General features: G+C 43.5%; 2 protein-coding genes across 8 annotated transcripts in view; one reads left to right on the top strand and one right to left on the bottom strand.

Annotated features, from left to right (window-relative positions):
- Positions 1-752: 752 nt before the first annotated feature.
- The window catches only part of ZNF608 (zinc finger protein 608), a 130613-nt gene continuing 114529 nt past the window's right edge, over positions 753-16836 (bottom strand). For all 7 annotated transcript variants that reach the window (XM_086410567.1, XM_086410569.1, XM_086410566.1 and 4 more), the window contains one exon: positions 753-16088. In XM_086410567.1, the coding sequence (XP_086266693.1) occupies positions 16064-16088 (25 nt within the window). In that variant the 3' untranslated portion in view covers positions 753-16063. The remainder of the gene's footprint in view (positions 16089-16836) is intronic.
- The window catches only part of LOC147368974 (uncharacterized), a 16877-nt gene continuing 14652 nt past the window's right edge, over positions 14612-16836 (top strand). Inside the window, exon 1 of the mRNA XM_086410616.1 lies at positions 14612-14741. Coding sequence (XP_086266742.1) covers positions 14705-14741 — 37 coding nt within the window. The 5' untranslated portion in view covers positions 14612-14704. The remainder of the gene's footprint in view (positions 14742-16836) is intronic.

Genomic DNA, 16836 nt, shown 5'->3' with positions numbered 1-16836 from the left:
TGAGCTATCTTTTCTGTAACTGTCTCTAAATTCTCTGGTTAGAAATAAGATGCTGACCTAGCATTATTTCAGGTCAGAGCAGTCTTTAAGCCAAATTGCAAAACTCAGACTGTATGCGTGGTGGGGAGAAGAGAGAGAAATAATGAGGGAACTAACCAGACATCCAGGTGGGATCTTTAGGGAGAGGACTCGGCACAACATCTCCTCATGAGGGGCAGGGAGGAGACCATGAGCAACAGAGTCATTTATTTGAGCTTCAGATTATTCACTTTCCTAACTAATCAATAATTGTTATAATTAAAATTGATAGCTGCAAATAACATGACAGAGGGCTGCTGCCAGAATACTGATTGTGTCTTTGGCTTGGAAAGATAGGCAGCAGCGTGGAACACTTATTTTCCAATTTGCTTTTAGCTGTGTGCAAATTGCTTTCGCTGTATCCAGCTGATTTAGACCTTGCCTGGAGGTGCACTAGATTAATTGGGAGCCTCACATTCATTGCTTACAGAATGGACTCTGTAATTGGCGAAATTTGTTAGTGCCAGTTATAAAATAACTATATAGTTCTGCTTTTAGCTGTCCTCTCCTTACTCTTTCCGTGAGAGGGGAGGGAAAACAATTAGAACACCTCTGACGATAAGGATGGGCATTTTTACATAAGGACTAAAAGGCATGGATCTACAGTCAATATTTTATACAAGCAAACATTAATGTGAATATGATATTGATTTTTTCAAACCCTGAAAAAGCACTTGAGCATATGAAAGAATTTTTTTAATCTTTGTTGCTTCTGAACCTTAGATAAGAGAACCCACTTTGTTCAAACTATGAGCAGATTTTTCAAATTGCCTCTTTGTTCTCTCTCCTCACTTCACTAAGTTAAAAAGAACCAGCACTTTTTCTTACTCATTGCCAAATGGAAGAAATAAGAAAAATCCAGGCCACAGCTGGGTGCCCTCCAGGTTATCTTGTTTCCTCTCCTCTCCTCTCCAGGTCCCAGGGTACCAAAAGGGCATCTCCACCGCCCACTGCAAATATCAGAAAAAACGCAATGCACATGAAAGTCATTTTGGGCAGGAAGGCATTTTTTCCCTTCTTTTTTTCCAGAGCAAAACTTGGTAGGCCAAGAACAAAGTAGAAACTATAATACCTGCTAGAAAAACAAATATTTTTTTAGCCCTTAAAAATATTTTAGGTCACCCAGACTTAAACATGCAAAACAGTTCCTCCCATTTCTTAAATGACACTCAGTTTATTGCTATACATGCCAAATTGTGGGCTTCCCCGGTGCCTCAGTGGTAAAGAATCTGCCTGCCAATGCAGGAGATTGGGTCAGGAAGATCCCCTGGAGGACGAAATGGCAACCTACTCCAGAATTCTTGCCTTGGAAATCCCAGGGACAGAGGAGGCTGGTGGGCTACAGTCCATGGGGGTCGAAAAGAGTTGAACATGACTGAGCAAACACACACGCATGCACACAAAATTGTACAAAGTCCATTCCCACACACACTCAAAAACCATGCATATCCACAAAGCAGAGATGTCAGCCAGGACTCTGTCACCCAGGTGACAAAATCCCGACTTAAACAGATTTATGTAAACAAGCAAAGAGTGGGGGAGGGGTGTTTATTGTTTCAGATAAATGAAGAGGTACAGAAGAAGGCTGCTTTAGATACTGCTAGATTCAGGGTCTCAAAAAGGCATCATGACTGTTTACCTCCATCCCAAGGCTCAATTTTATTTCCTGTTGGCTGCACTTCCAGGAGAGCCCTCACCACACGGAAGACCCTGTCCGAGTCAGATTTATATTCTATCTATTCAGCAACTACAGAAAAGAAAGGGCCTCTTACCCAGTAGTTCTGGCACATTCTCAGACCTAAATTTCACTGGCCCATTGTTGAGTCACCTGCTCACTCCTGAACCAGTCACAATGGCCTGGCGGGCTGCAGTCCATGGGGTCACAAAGAGTCGGAGCCGACTGAGTGACTAACACACACACACACACACACTACGGCCAAGAGGGCAGAATATGCTGATTAGCCACACCTGAGCCTTGGGCTCTGCACAGTGAGGTCCCCCCAAAGGGAAACTGAGGTAAAGGGCCCAAAGCAGGGGAAATGGATGCCAGGCAGAAACAACAAATGACAGCAACACTCAAGAAACAAAGTGGTCGTGAACTATGAGTGTTTCTACGAATGCATCTTAAACTTCATTCATTTATATCTTTGGGATTTAATTAAAACTAAAGATCTTTTCCTTCAGAGAAAGGTCTGAGGTGATCATGTTAAGCAAAATGTTGCCTACTACTTCAGGAGGGTTCATGCACCCCTAGAGCTTAGCTGATCGCGTGGAAATGAGAACATCTTTCTGAGGTTAACAGGCACTTTCAGAAGTAGATGCATTTCATAGATAAGTACCATTTAAGGCTTTCTTTTCCCTTCCAAGTCTGTTGTTGTTTTTTCTTTCCAAGCAATTCTGTTTGTGCAGAATTCCCCTTATGCAGCTATTCGTTATCTTTGTTGTGGATAAACTCTGAAAATCCAAACTGTGCCAAATGACTATTTTGTCCAGATGATAGATTGTCAAGGACCAAGCTTTCATTCAGATGACGCACACAGTGGCCACAAGAGTGACGGCAGCCCTTCTTAATTTGGCACAAGAAAATGAGTGTTCCAAGCAAAGGCTGTGCAGGGAGTCTAATTTAAGGACTCAGCATGAAGACATGGACTGCCAAAAATAAAAATGTTCTTTCATCTTCTTTTATCATGTAGGACTATATGTGACTACCAAGGAGGAAACATTACACATAATCAGGCAACTTTTTTCATGATTATGATTAGAGACAGAAGTTGTCTAAACATTAAAGTGACCACTCAAAACAAAATAATTCACAAAGTTCACCTCAGAAACGTGAATTTGAATATTTAAACTAAAATAATTCTCACAGTTTAAAATATTAGTTAACTTCACATTGGGTGGGGGGGAAGGCACTTTGAGCAAAGAAAAAAAAGATTTTCCAAGCAAATGCAAAATTTGAAAAATGCAAGTTTACCTCTATTGACATAGAAATATGTACTAGAATATGAGATGGAAATATGACAAGATTGTTTACTCTAAGAGCTATTCTAGGACTTTGCTGGTAGTATAATGGATAATGGATAAGAATCTGCCTGCTGATGCAGGGGACACAGGTTCGATCCCTGGTCTGGGAAGATTCCACATGCTGCGGAGCAACGAAGCCCATGCTCTAGGGCCCACAAGCTGCAGCCACTGAGCCCGTGTGCCATGACTACTGAAGCCCATGCACCCTAGAGCCCGTGTTCCGCAACAAGAGAAGCCGCTGCAATGAGAAGCCTGCCCACTGCATGGAAGAGGAGCCCCAGCTCGCCGCAACTAGGGAAAGCCAGCACACAGCAACAAAGACCCAGCACAGCCAAAAATAAATAACAAGAAACTGCTTATGGGATATAATTTAAAAAAAAAAAAAGAACTATTCTAAATCTGCTTGTAGTTTCTGGATCCATCACTTACTGCCTGTCCCTAGATGCTAAGCAGGGAAAAAAAAAAAGCCTTTGTATTACTCTGGGCATTGACTAAACTTAACTTCTCATTAAATTCATTTCTTGCTAAATATGTAAATCACTGTATGTCCTCTGTCTCTGAGGGTCCTGAGCTACTTTTCCACAATGGCAGCCATAATGCAGATGAGCCCATGGTTTACTCCCACATGACCATCACAACTGAGTTTCCTAAAATGATGAAACTATGATTGCAAAATGAAATAAAACCTCTATTGGAAGAGCTTTATATCACAATTGACATGTTCTATTTTTAACTCAGAAATATGAAGCACCGTGGGAGGGTACTTGGCCTATCATTAATAAAGACATGTGTTTGTATCCTACTCCATTTGAGCATTTTCCTCATTAAATATATAAGAAGATGCACATGATGTTATGCTAAAATAAAATATTAGACCCAAATAACTAAGGACAAACGTTGTATAATAAATCTGAAAGCCGTTAACATCACTGTGAAAACTCTATAGCTAATAAACATTCTCCCTTAATGTGCTATATATTAAATTAACTAGAGATGAATCAAGTAGAGATAGTGAAGCGAAGGCAAGAGAAGTAGAAATAGACAGATACCATGGCACAAATTCTTGGTGAGAGAAATGACAGCTTACTTTTAAAGTGATTCATGTCCATCACTTCAAAAAAGTCATGGTTCACAATTTATATCAATTAAAAATACAGTGCCTTCCTCCTCTAGGCCACTTCCCCCCACTTCCCGTTCATCACAAGTGACCACTGTTAACAATGTGAGAGGCCTGCTTTCCAGATGTTCTGTCCAAATACAAACACACTGCTCAAATATGCACACATACGTACGCACAAATACACAACACACACGTATAGGAACATGTACTCGCTTATTCACGGAAGAGCTTGTACTCCTACAATCCTATATATAACATCCAGCAAATGAATTTAACAAATGTGCTGTGGCCATCATAGCCGGTGGATACACACAGACTTCATTCTTTTCAGGGTACCATGTTGCGGTTCTACCGTTACTAAGCCACAGTGATGGATGTTTAAGTAGTTTCCAGTTGTTTAAAACGATACAGTGAATACATTCACATAGTGTCTTTGTGCAACTGAGAATGGCTATAGGCTAAATTCCCCCAAAGGGAGTTATTATGTGCATTTTCAGTTTTGACAAACAGTGCCAAACTGGGCCCCGATATTTCTCACTACCAGTGAAGGAACTCTGACCCACACACTCACCAGCATTTAACCTTTGCTGTATTAATTGTAAAAAATAATCTGTCTCCCTGTAATGTGCTATATGACCATATTTCAATATTTCTATTAGTCATCTTGTTCCTTTTCTGTCAACTGGTTGCTTATATCTTGTTGCTTTTAAAAATACACTGAGTAAAAAAATGGGCCCTCTTATATATAAAACAGATAAGGACTTATTATACAGTACAGGGAACTCAATATTCTGTAATAACTTATATGGGGAAGAATCTGAAAAGAATGAGCATATATAGATGTGCAACTTTATCACTTTACTGCATACCTGAAACTAACATAATATTGTAAACCAACTATACTCCAATATAAAATAAAAACTGAATTAAAAAATAAAATTAAATCAAGACAATTGCTATAGAATCTTAAAAAAATTGGCCCTTTGCCTGAGGTATATATTGCAAATATTTCCCCAGTCTCTTTTTTGTTATTTGACTTTATTTCTGATGTTATTCCCCAAATGGAACTTAAAATTTTAAATGTAATCAAATTATCAATCTTTCCCTTTATGGCTTCTGAATTTGATGTTAAATACAGAAGCATCACTCCCACTCCAAAAATATAAATAAATTATCCATGTTTTCTTTTAGTACCATGATGCTTTCACTAAATGTTTGACCCTTCCGGAATTTATTTTGTTATAAAAAGTTATACTGGATTTCTGGCTATTTTTCCATACAGCCAACCTGCTATTTTGAGGTATATTTAAGGCAGTAACATAGAACATTTGCTGGTCAAACAATGTTTGACTACAAATAAAGATGAAATAACTTATATGTTTTCATGTATTAATCTTACTTTTAAAAATATTAATAGAATATTAATTTCATGTTTTATGTTTCTTTAAGAAACTGTAATTTACAAATAAACAACATCCAATTGTACATTTTGTGTTATAGAAACATGAAAAAGAAATAATCTCCAAATTCTTTTCAGCAAGAGACTCCTTACATAATACTCCACAAAAACATTTTTAAATGACTTTTTCAGTAGAGCTAAAATTGCCATTTTAGGGTTATATACCAGTTGAAACTGCTGTACTTTTTGCTTTACTAAGAAACACTACAATATTTTCATCCAAGTGGTAAAAATATGAGTATTCTGCCCCAGCTATAATCCAGATCACAGAAATGGTACAATTAAAGTGCATTACATCATCCCACCCAAAATTCATTCAAACAGGCAGAAGGAAATAACATGAAGAATGATTGAGTAGGACATCTTTGGGAGTTAAGTCAAGCTTATGGCAAAGACTGAATGATGAGTCAAACGCAGCCTCTAAACAACCCTAAAGGTACTACTTTATCTCCTCCTACCTTGCAAACTTTTCCCATTCAGCCACCAACTAGAGCTTGACTGTATCTGTTCTCTAAGAGGATTCTTGTCCATTCTGTGCCCAGCACCTCCCTTTGCATCCTGGGGTGGCTGTCTCACCCTGCATGTTCTTGTCCCCCTTGTAACCAGGATGAGATGGAAATAGCTGGTAGATGAACAAGTAAAATTAATATCTATGATCTACCTCACCCAATAACCCGGTTCTCAGCATTTTCATACTATACATATATACAAAGAATCTCATGGCCTCTGCTTCTATAATGTTTCCTATCTCCTTCCCTTCTTAAAATCTTCCACGCATATGATGAAGTTGTAAGCACATGTAAACAGACAGCTCCTCCTAGTCCAGAGTAAAAACCAAGCACCTACAATAGCTTACAAGACTGCTACAGTAAACCTCCTCCCCACCCAAACACACACACAGCCACCTCTTGGACTTAATGGGATGAGCATTTGCCTTACTGAGAATATTCAGTTCTGTGGTAGAAGACAAGAAAACAAATGAGGTGGATGCAAATCGTTAGGTGCGTTAAGCATAGATAATTAAATTATTATCTAACATACCTGGGAGATATGTTAGATAAAGCAAGTGGAGCATATATGTGTGAACCTAGATAGAAAGGAATGTAAGAACCAAGTAAATAATACATATTCATGATACACTAAATATACCTAAGGCCCAGGAAGCACTGAATATTCACGGTATCCTAAATACACATGAGGACACAAAGCACTCAGTATCTGGGAGGTCCGACCTTAGCCACTTGTTGGTGATGCCTGTGCCCTCTGTCCTGGACATGCAGATAAAGCCCTTAAGTGCTCCTCAGGCTAACGCTACAGATCTCAGCCAGGATCTCCAACAGAGCGAGCTGTGCCAACTGCAGGCATCCTCACCCCTCACCTGTGGTCCTCATAACAGCACAGTGGGGGAGATGGATGTCGTACAGAAACAGGACAAAGGAACATTATGTAACATGGAATTCAGGAGATGTGGCCCTTCCTCTGCCTGTACCCCAGCCTGTGTACAATCCACTCCATTTTCTTCTACTTACTATATGCTTTGGTTTAAATTGCTCTCATAAACTGTGTGATTTGTGCATCTTCAATCTGTTAGCTTTCAAGAGAAAGCTAGGGGATAGCTTGGCTGACCATGCACTAGGGGGCTGCCACTGCAAAGCTGTATCCATACAACGTGGTTGACCACTGTGCTCCTCATCTGAGCACTAGCCACACCGTTCTCCTTCCTTTCCCTTAAATACCCCAAGCACATTCGGACCCCAGGACCATTGCATGTGCTCCTCCCACTGCCTGAAACACTATTCTACAGACAACATGACTAGGTCCCTCATTTCCTTTATGTGTCTCTTCCCTGAAACTCCTATATAAAATCACATCATTTTCTGGCAACAGTTCACCAACACCAACTGGGTCCTACAATTTGATTTTGACACTACCTGGAGTTAGGGCAAACACAACAGGTTAAGGGTGCAGTCCCACAAAACTGCCCCCACATCTGATGCCAGCTGTACGTGGGGTCCCTAAGCTACCTGCATTTCTGCCCAGTCAACTATGAATTTGGCAGTTCCCATGAAACTTTTCCCCAACAAGCAGGTTCAGTGATTTCCTGGAATGACTCACAGAACTTGGGAAAGCATTATACATATGATTACAGTTTTATCATAAAGGATAGAAGGAACAGTCAAATGGGAGAGATGCATAGAAAAAGATATGGGAGGAGACAGATGGTCCAGAGCTCCCATCTTTCTCCAGGCACACCATCTCCTCAGACAGAGATGTGTTAACTAACCAGGTAGCTCTCTGGACCCTGTGTTGAAGAGTTTCTATTTAAGTTAATTACATGAAAGTGTTAGTCGCTCAGTTGTATCCGACTCCTTGTGACCCCATGGGCTGTATCCCACCAAGCTCCTCTGTCCATGGGATTCTCCAGGCAAGAATACTGGAGTGGGTTGCTATTCCCTTCTTAAGGGGATCTTCCTAACCCTGGGACTGAACCCAGGTCTCCTGCATTGCAGGCAATTCTTTACTGCCTAAGCCATCTGGGAAGCCCTAAGTTTATGACATATTCATGACTTACCAAGTCCTATCAAATCATTGGCCATTGTGATTGAACACAATCTCTGGTCCTTCTTCCCTCTAAAGGTTCCAAACCTCTAACCATGTAGTTGGGTCCTCTGCTGACCAACCCCAATGCCAAAGCTAACTCAGGGCCTGCCAAGAGTCACTTCATTAATGTAAATTCAGGTGTAGTCAAAATGGGCTCTTTATGAATAACAAAACACATTCCTAGCACAGGAAATTCCAAGGGTTTTAGGAGTTCTGTGCCAGGAACCAGGGCAAAAACAAAAACGTCTATTTTTCTTATACCACAAAATTAGAAATATCTTCTTCCTAGGTACTCCCTGTTCTCGTTGCCGTATTTATCATTAACTAGCACCCAACATGTGGGATATATTTGTTTGTGTATTTGTAGATGGTCATGTCCTCCCACTAGAATGTAAACTCCACGAGGGCAGGATTTGCTTTTTTCCTATTGTTCTATCTCCAGCATCCGGAACAGTTTTTAGGCTAAAACAAGCACATGTGTGAGTGGATGTCCTGTCAGGATAGAATAGAGATGCCACCACCTCATCTCCTTCCTTGAGAGTGTGCTTTTCCACAGGAAAGCTGGGAAGGACAGTCCTGGGTTCAGTATGACTCTGCCCTGCCTCTCCCAAGTCTTGCCAGCCACATTTGGCTGTGAAAAGAACAGAAATCCATTGCACCTGGCCTAGGAATCTGCAGTGGGAACTGGAAAGCTGGGTTCATTAAATGATGATGAAAAGTGGGCCACTGAGGTCCCCGCTAGTCACAAGTCACATTCTGTAACAGGAGCAGGGAAGCCGCAAGGAGGTGGAGACAGTCAGTCTGTCAACAGAGGCAGGAGAACAGGACAGCTGCGCCCAGAGAAGCAGGGGGAAGAGATTATGTGACACCGGAGAGAGATTTAGGGGTTTTCTAGACATCATCACTATGACCTGCCAATTCCCTTCCTATCCTTGGGCATTATGAGAGTTGTCAGCTTTCAATAAACCCTCTTTGTAACTAAGCTGGTTTGAATGGTTCTTGGCCACAAATGTTCCTTGGCCACAGGGTGAAGATGGCACAGGTGTAGGGCTGGCCCAGAGAAGCCAAACCCAGGAGCCAGCTTAGCCATCTGTTCCCATTCCCGTCCCATTAGCAGGGCAAGTCATCCTAACTGCAGTGCCTTCCTGACCCTACCCAAGTCGGACCACATGGATCCTCTCTCCCGGGGACCTGGACTTAGAATGGAGATGCCAGACAGGACTGCCAGCAAGGCAAGCCATGTGTTTGGAGAATCGCAGATAGCCAGTGGGCAGCAGGAGAAAGAATGAGACGGAGGGAAAGAAAGAGCAGAGGGAGAATCGTGATGAGAGACAGAGACACCAGGGGGACAGGGGTGGGTGGGGTGTGGGGAGGGGAAGGGACAGTGGGGGAGGGGAGAGAAAGGGAGAAGTTGCCCAGGTGCCTGAAGATGGTCCACGCCCCAGCGCCAGCCCCCATGACACTGTATATCCCTTCCACCCTTCCCCCATAAGACCTCTCTGCCCTACATTACATTTGCCTATTTTGCTTAAGTTACCTCGAACAGGTTTGTGCCACTTACAGCTTACAAATCCTCGACTAAGGCAAGGTGGCATTAGCAGGCAGGGGTACGCAGGTGAGCCTGCCAAGCATGGAGGGAGCCTCAGGCCCTCGGAGCCCTCACGAGGAGTGGGACAGAGATACGTGGCCTTCTGGGAGAATGTCGCATTTATATTCAGCGCAAGTTCATCAGCTTCCATCACTAGACGACAAGAGGGAAGTCCCTTCAGCTGGCCCTGGGGATGCTGCTTGGTCGCCTACATGACTTGAGCCTGCCTCACCCACCAGAGTCAGTCACAGGAACCCGGCTGGGGCTCGAGACTATCACACGGGGATTTCAGAAGTTGCGTGAGGCCCCTTGAGATAGGTACCATTACAGGTAGCGGGGCTCTCCTAGGCTGCAGGGCACTTTCCACCTCTGACCCTAGCGCTCAATGACTGGACAACCAAGACTCCAGGTGAGGGGCGGAAATGAGTCACCTCAACTCACCAACTCTGGGCACATCTGGTTGTGTGGTCCGAGGGCCTCTGGGAGCTCCTGGCTGGGGACTTCTCACCCCAGCCTGGGGGCAGCACGGACCAGGAGACAGTCTGGTCTCCAGCTGCTGCCATCCTTTATTATTTGTCCCTGTATCTCATCACCGAGGGTACAGTGGGGGTTTTGGGGTGGGTGGCAGACACACAGGTACCTGGGGACTTCTGAGGCTGAGCACAACACACTGGAAAGTTTACGAGCTTTGGTCACAGAGTCCCCAAGCAAACACTCATCTGTGCACCAGATCTTCACAGTTGGCCAAAGGTCCGTAGGGTCCTCTGTGCCCAGCTCTGTAGACTCCTGGCTGATGCATAGAAGAAAGGGCCGTGCCACGCTGCTGAGGGGCTGTGAGCCCAGCGTCTGAGCTTTCAACTGCCTGGGAAACACCAGGCCCTTAGGAGGAACGCAGAAGATGTTTCCCAAACAAATTCTGCCTTCTATGCGGTTCACCCACTTTCAAAATTCCTTCTCTGGAAGGAATTTGGTCACTAGATCTGCAAGTGCAGCTCTAGCCCATCCCCCATCAAGTCAGGGTGTCCATCCTCCAAGGGTAAGCAGGTTAGCTCATGCACACTGGGGCCCACGGAGGGTTGGTGGCAGGTCAGAACACTGGGTCAATTCCTTTGTCTTCTTCCTCACCAAGTGTTCTACTCTCTGCAATAGGAGAGGTGGGTGGAGGCAAAGCGGACCACGCCTCGTGCAGTACGGGACCAGCTGGGACCACTGGGCTGCCTAGGAGTTACCACCTACCCCTGCCCTTCCAGAAGGCACAGGACTCTCTTCAGAAGCAGACAGGCTTCTTCTCAACCGAAATTCTTCAGTAACCCTAAGTCAAAGACGCCAAGCTCCGGACTGATTTCTCTTTCCCAAAGAACCTTCCTTTTTCTTGGAAGGGTTAAGAGTCACCCTGTGTCAGGGGGCTCTTGAGCTTTCCCTTGGAACACCAGTGCCTGAGGCATGCCCTTTCTAACCCACCAGCCCCCTTATCATACCTCTCCCCACCCCCACTGTGTCTCTGTTCCAGTATGAATGGTCCTGAGCTCCTCATTTCTCTCTGGAGTGCAGTCAGCTTGCCTGGGGACAAGGTAGGTTCCTGTCAATCCTTATAAGCTATAAATTCCAAGGAACTTGGGCAAGATAAAAGGACAACATAACTTCGTGTGTGTGTGTGTGTTTTAGGGGAGGCAGTGAAGACAGGCATCTATTTTTGCCACCAGTAAAGCCCTACTCGGCAGGTTTCTAAGTCCTTTTTCTTGTTTGGAATGCTTAGTGTAGCCCATAACCCGAGTTCCTCAATTCTGTCCAGCCACCAGACTCTCTAGGGGAGATTCAGTTACTCCCAAGGGTACCTCTGAGTTTTGCTTAAGTACAAACAACCACCTGCCTCATCCTGCCCACCCACACCATCCTGTATGCAGACCTACACCTTGGAAGAGCCGGAGAGGATGCCAGGAGAATTTATCAAGTGCCACTGGGCCTCAGGAAACGTTCATTCTCACATTTACCTCCTCCTTCTTTCCCCTCACGGAACTCCGGTTCTAAACCATGTCACCCCACTGTGCCCGTGCATGATCCCAGGGCCCGTTCTCACCCTTCTTAGCTTCAGAAGGTCTTGACAATCTCATGTTCTTGTCCATGATGATTTAGGAGAATGTGACCCAGTTCTGGCCAAGGAGACATGAGAGGATGTCTGTCAGAGGCATCCAAGAAAAGTTTCTTCCCTCCTAAGAGAGAGACAGACTCAGTCCTGTCCCCTGGACATTGTTGCCTCTGGATGGGGCTCCTCGAATTCTCATGGCCATCAGAGGAGGGACAAAACAAGACAAAGCAACGAGTGGTGCAGAGAAGCAGAACCAGCAGTATGGAGGGCTCTGCTTGGAGCTCACCCTGCTCTCTGCTTCATGTTATGGAAAAAAACACTTTTCCTTGTGGTTTAAAGGCCGTCTGAGCCACGGTTTCTATCACATGAAGCTGAAAACATCCAACTTCACCACCATCCTACTAGAGATGCCCTCCTCTCCATGACTGTGCTAAGAGGTCACCCCTGCTAGGCTAGGGACTGTACCTCTCTTTCACTGGCTAATGATCAGTCTAGAAATAGATCCTGCAAAATTTGAGATCTGACCTAGAAGCAGGGGGTGGGTAGTTGGACTACCTTCTCTGGAGAGTGATGGGGAGATGGGACCACCTTCTGTGTCCAACCTGTAGCCCTTTAATGACTGCATGGTGCCCAGGGTGCCCTTGGGCCCCTGACCCTGCCACCCTTATTAGGAAGAATTTTTGAATCAAACAGCATGACCAGCCCCCAACAAGGCCTGCTGAGGCCAAGAAGAAGTCTAAGCAATTTTTTTAAAGGCTTCCACAACATTAAAATAAAGTAATTCCAATAAAGGATTATAGAAATTATAGTTAAAATGTTTACATTCTGCAAATGTAAATATGTTTCACATATCCCCACTCCCTAATAAAATGTACTAGAAAAGGATCTGGTTATGGGAAGTGAGTTTAGAGTTGTGGTTTTAAGGTCTTCCTTTTCTAATCTTTTCAGAAGCCCTCTGGGACAGTAAGCACATCATTTGGAGCTGATTAAAGGTCTGAATTGGAGATCCTTTGTGAGACTCTATGACGGTCTCTTCCAGAATCAAAAAATCATCCACTTGCCCCAGCAACCAGTCAGCCAAGCACCCATTGCCGCCAAGCCCAACTCTTTCATTCTGAGCTTCTAGTTATCAGATGTAGGTGGTAGAGGATTCACGGTGGCAAGGGCCATCATGACAGCCAGAAAAAAGGTTAAGATTTTTGACAATTTCTGCCAGCTGTATGCTGAGGCCCCTCCAGGCTTCCAGGATCTGGGTCTGGGTTGCCTCCCTGGCTCCAGAAGACTCCACAAGCATTTGTCTCATAGCAAACTAGAGATAAAGGCTATGCTTCTCTCACTGGCCCCTCTGAAAGTAATACATAGGCTAGCTTTTGTTAAGGGATTGGTAAAGAATCCACCTGTAATGCAGAAGACCCCAGTTCAATTCCTGGGTCAGAAAGGTCTGCTGGAGAAGGGACAGGCTACCCACCCCAGTATTCTTGGGCTTCCTTTGTGGCTCAGTTGGTAAAGAATCTGCCTGCAGTGTGGGAGACCTGGGTTTGACCCCTGGGTTGGGAAGATCCCCTGGAGAAGGGAAAGGCTACCCACTCCAGAATTCTGGCCTGGAGAATTCCAGAGACTCTATAGTTCATGGGGTCAAAAGAATCGGACACGACTGAGCGACTTTTCACAGCTTTTGTTAATTACCTAGGGACTTTAGGATCCCTTTTCTGAAGCAGCATATAGTAGTCATAAAGCCAGACCATCACTTACACAGTGATTCTATCACAAGTTTTATGTCTGTGCCTAAGTTTCCTCAACTCTAAATGGGGATAGTAATTGGTTGTCATGAGCATTAAGTGAATTGTTTTATGTGATGTGTTTAGGAACAGTGTCTAAGGCACACTAAATCCAATGTAAATGCTAGCTGTTATTATTCACTGTGTTACGATTTCTACCCAGGTGTAAAGGAAATGTGTTGGGTGGATGGCAGGGAGAACAATGACCTCCCAGAGAAGTCCACTTCCTAATCCTTACAACCTGTGACTATGTTGAGTTGCATGGCAAAGGGAAAACTAAGACTGAAAATGGAATTAAGGTTGCTAATCCACTGACCTTGAAATGAGGAGATTATCCTGGATTATCTGGGTGGACCCAATTTAATCAGGGATCCTTTTAAGAGGGAGGCAGGAGAGGAAGCAAAGCTGTGATGACACAAAGTTAAAAAAAAAAAACAAAAAACTCCACAAATCAAAAGAAAGATGAGTCAATAAATAATGATTTTGGTTTCTCAACTTTTCTGACTAAAGGAATAATGGTTGCTTTAAAATACTGAAGGTAAATAAAATAACTTCTAAATTTTCTAATAATGGGAAGCACAGTTCCATGTTAAGTTTCCTGGCTTGAAAATGAGGGGTTTCTGATACCCTTGAAAGATACAAGGTCACGATTCCGTCACTCAAGATCTCAGTTTCTCAGAGGGATGCCAAACTTATTTTATTTTGTGTGTTAACTTTGATCCATTTTTAGCAGCTGCCTGGAGAGCTGGGCTGAGAACTCGGTGGGATCTCACCCATGTGAAGCTGGGGCGTTGGAATGATTAGTCATTTCTGCTATGGACCCAGGTAAGGGGTCTGGCCCCACGTGTACCCGCTACTCACTGTTCCATGAGAATGACCGCAGGTGGGGCAGGCCACCATACACCTGACCAGAAACCTGGACTGTGAACTGGACCACACTCGCGGGCATCGTCTGTGTCTTGTGTTCACGATGGCCCTGGAGAGCTTTATTTCCTCTCAATTTCCAGGTATGTCATGTTTCCTTTCATTTTATTTTCAAATGTCTGAGTTAAAAAAAAAAATCTTCACTGAAATGTATAGTGCATCTGGAAAGCTCCCTAAGTGTATTTCTGTACATGAATCAAATGGTACTCCTTGTAGGAAGGAAATCTGAGTTCAATCCCAGCAACCTCTTAAGAATGACTCCTTTCTCCAGGTTTTCTAACTGGAATGTCTTCATTCCAGGGAAAAATAATATGTATTTTAGAGAGCTGGTGTGAGGATTTTTAACAACATACATAAAGTGCATTTTCCAATTTGAGGTGCTGTGAGTCAAATTCAGCCCTCAGACATGGGTTTTAGATTGAATTCATTTTTAGTCTATAAAATCTACTAATTATTAGGTTAAAACCTAGATCATCCAACTCTGTTTTTAGAAGATCGGGCCCATGTTGGTCAAGTGAGCACCCCCACTACACTTTCATGAGATTACCAGGCATCACAGCTGGCTTTTATATCTTCTAAAGAAACAGAAAACAAGAAGGCACAGTAGTCTATCTGTGGGAGAGGAGGTGGGCAGGAGATCTGAATTTCACATGACCAGCTGGCTGTCACAGCCTGGGGTGGGGTGGTTCGAAGTTGCTACTGACATCGGGAGGGTAGAGCCTAGCTCAACACCCTACAATGTGCACAGTTCCGCCCCTAACAAAGAACATGTCCGCCAACTGTCCAAAATGTCCATAGTGCCAAGGCTGGGAACCCCTGCTTTGGAGAGTGATTCCGTTAAGAAAAATAAGAAACTATGATGGAGGCACTGCTAATAGTGGGTTTCACTCTGTTTTCTCTCCTAAAGTTAACTGAAAGCAAACAACATTTATGACTCAAGCTTCTGCAGGAAGCAGGGAATGGATGACTGTGGTTAGTGACAAAAACAGTAATAAATGGCTTTGCCTGTCTTGTCTCTTTCAGAGTCAGGGAGGGAATGAAATGGACCAGTAATTATCATTTAAACTGCTGTTTTATCCTGTATCAATCAGAGCTATTCATTCTGGTTACTCTCAGACCCTTGGGCTGAAACCACACTAAATCAGGGTCACAGTCAGGGTGAATACATAAGGCCAGCCTTTTTACTCAGTAAGTGCTAATGACCTGGGCTGAACATCAATGGCAAGTTTCCATGAAAAAGCCATCTGAGATCCTAATCTAGGAACAAATGGTTCTATATGGAGCCTATTACCTTGTTTTTAATATTCTGCATTCGCTGGGACCACAGCTGTAAACAACTCTTCAGTCTCATTTCTCCATGAAGTTAATTTGCACTGTGTTAGCACTGCAGGCGTTTTGCATATGTTCAGCACAAGTTGATATGAGCAGGCCTGGAATGAATAATGTTTAGTAAAATCAATAAACCCTATTATTAGTCACTAAGGGGAATGATTTTATGTCTATAAAAGTAAAACAATTAGAACCGTATTAATGGCAGATTCATCATAGTAATATAATAGAGCCAAGTAGGCTTGTCTTTTGGGAATCTTTAATTTACCATTCAGTCCTGACTATGTACTCAGCCAGAGAAATGGCACACATAATATAAACAAGCCCTGGCCTTTGGCGATTCATGTTGTCATCAGCAGGGACAGCACTGTAACAGTAAGAGGAAGAAACAAAACTTCATTCAGTGACTAATGGAAACCAGTCATGAATAATGTTCCAGTAAGAGCCTGCGGGGAGAGTCTATTCAAGTTGCAATGTGCCTTTGGTCATATACATCTTTGTATTTATCAGGACCCCTCGGCACTCCTGTTTATCACAGTAGAAGAGTTAAGCACGGTCTGATGTCCATGTTTATATCCTATCTATTTAGGCACCTAACTAAAAGTATAATTAAAAGCCTATGTGATAAGCATATATCTACTCCTGTATAGCTCAGGTGAGATGAGCTTCCATATGATTTTTATTATTACTAAAGGCAGGAGAATCACCAGGAATCCACAGTGTTCCCCAGCCACTACCAGGAACATGATAATGCAGCTGGTGAAGATGTAAGTTGACCTTAGTTCTGGTTCTGTGTCGACAGTGAATTGTTCAGTCAGTTCTAGAACTGAGGCAACATGTAGGCAACCA

The sequence above is a fragment of the Bos grunniens genome, chromosome 7, assembly GCF_055505025.1.
Source record: "Bos grunniens cultivar Pamir isolate PY7600 chromosome 7, Bosgru_T2T1.0, whole genome shotgun sequence".
NCBI lineage: Eukaryota > Metazoa > Chordata > Mammalia > Artiodactyla > Bovidae > Bos > Bos grunniens.
The sequence above is the reverse complement of the archived record's forward strand: the minus strand, read 5'-3'. Positions and strand labels throughout refer to the sequence as shown.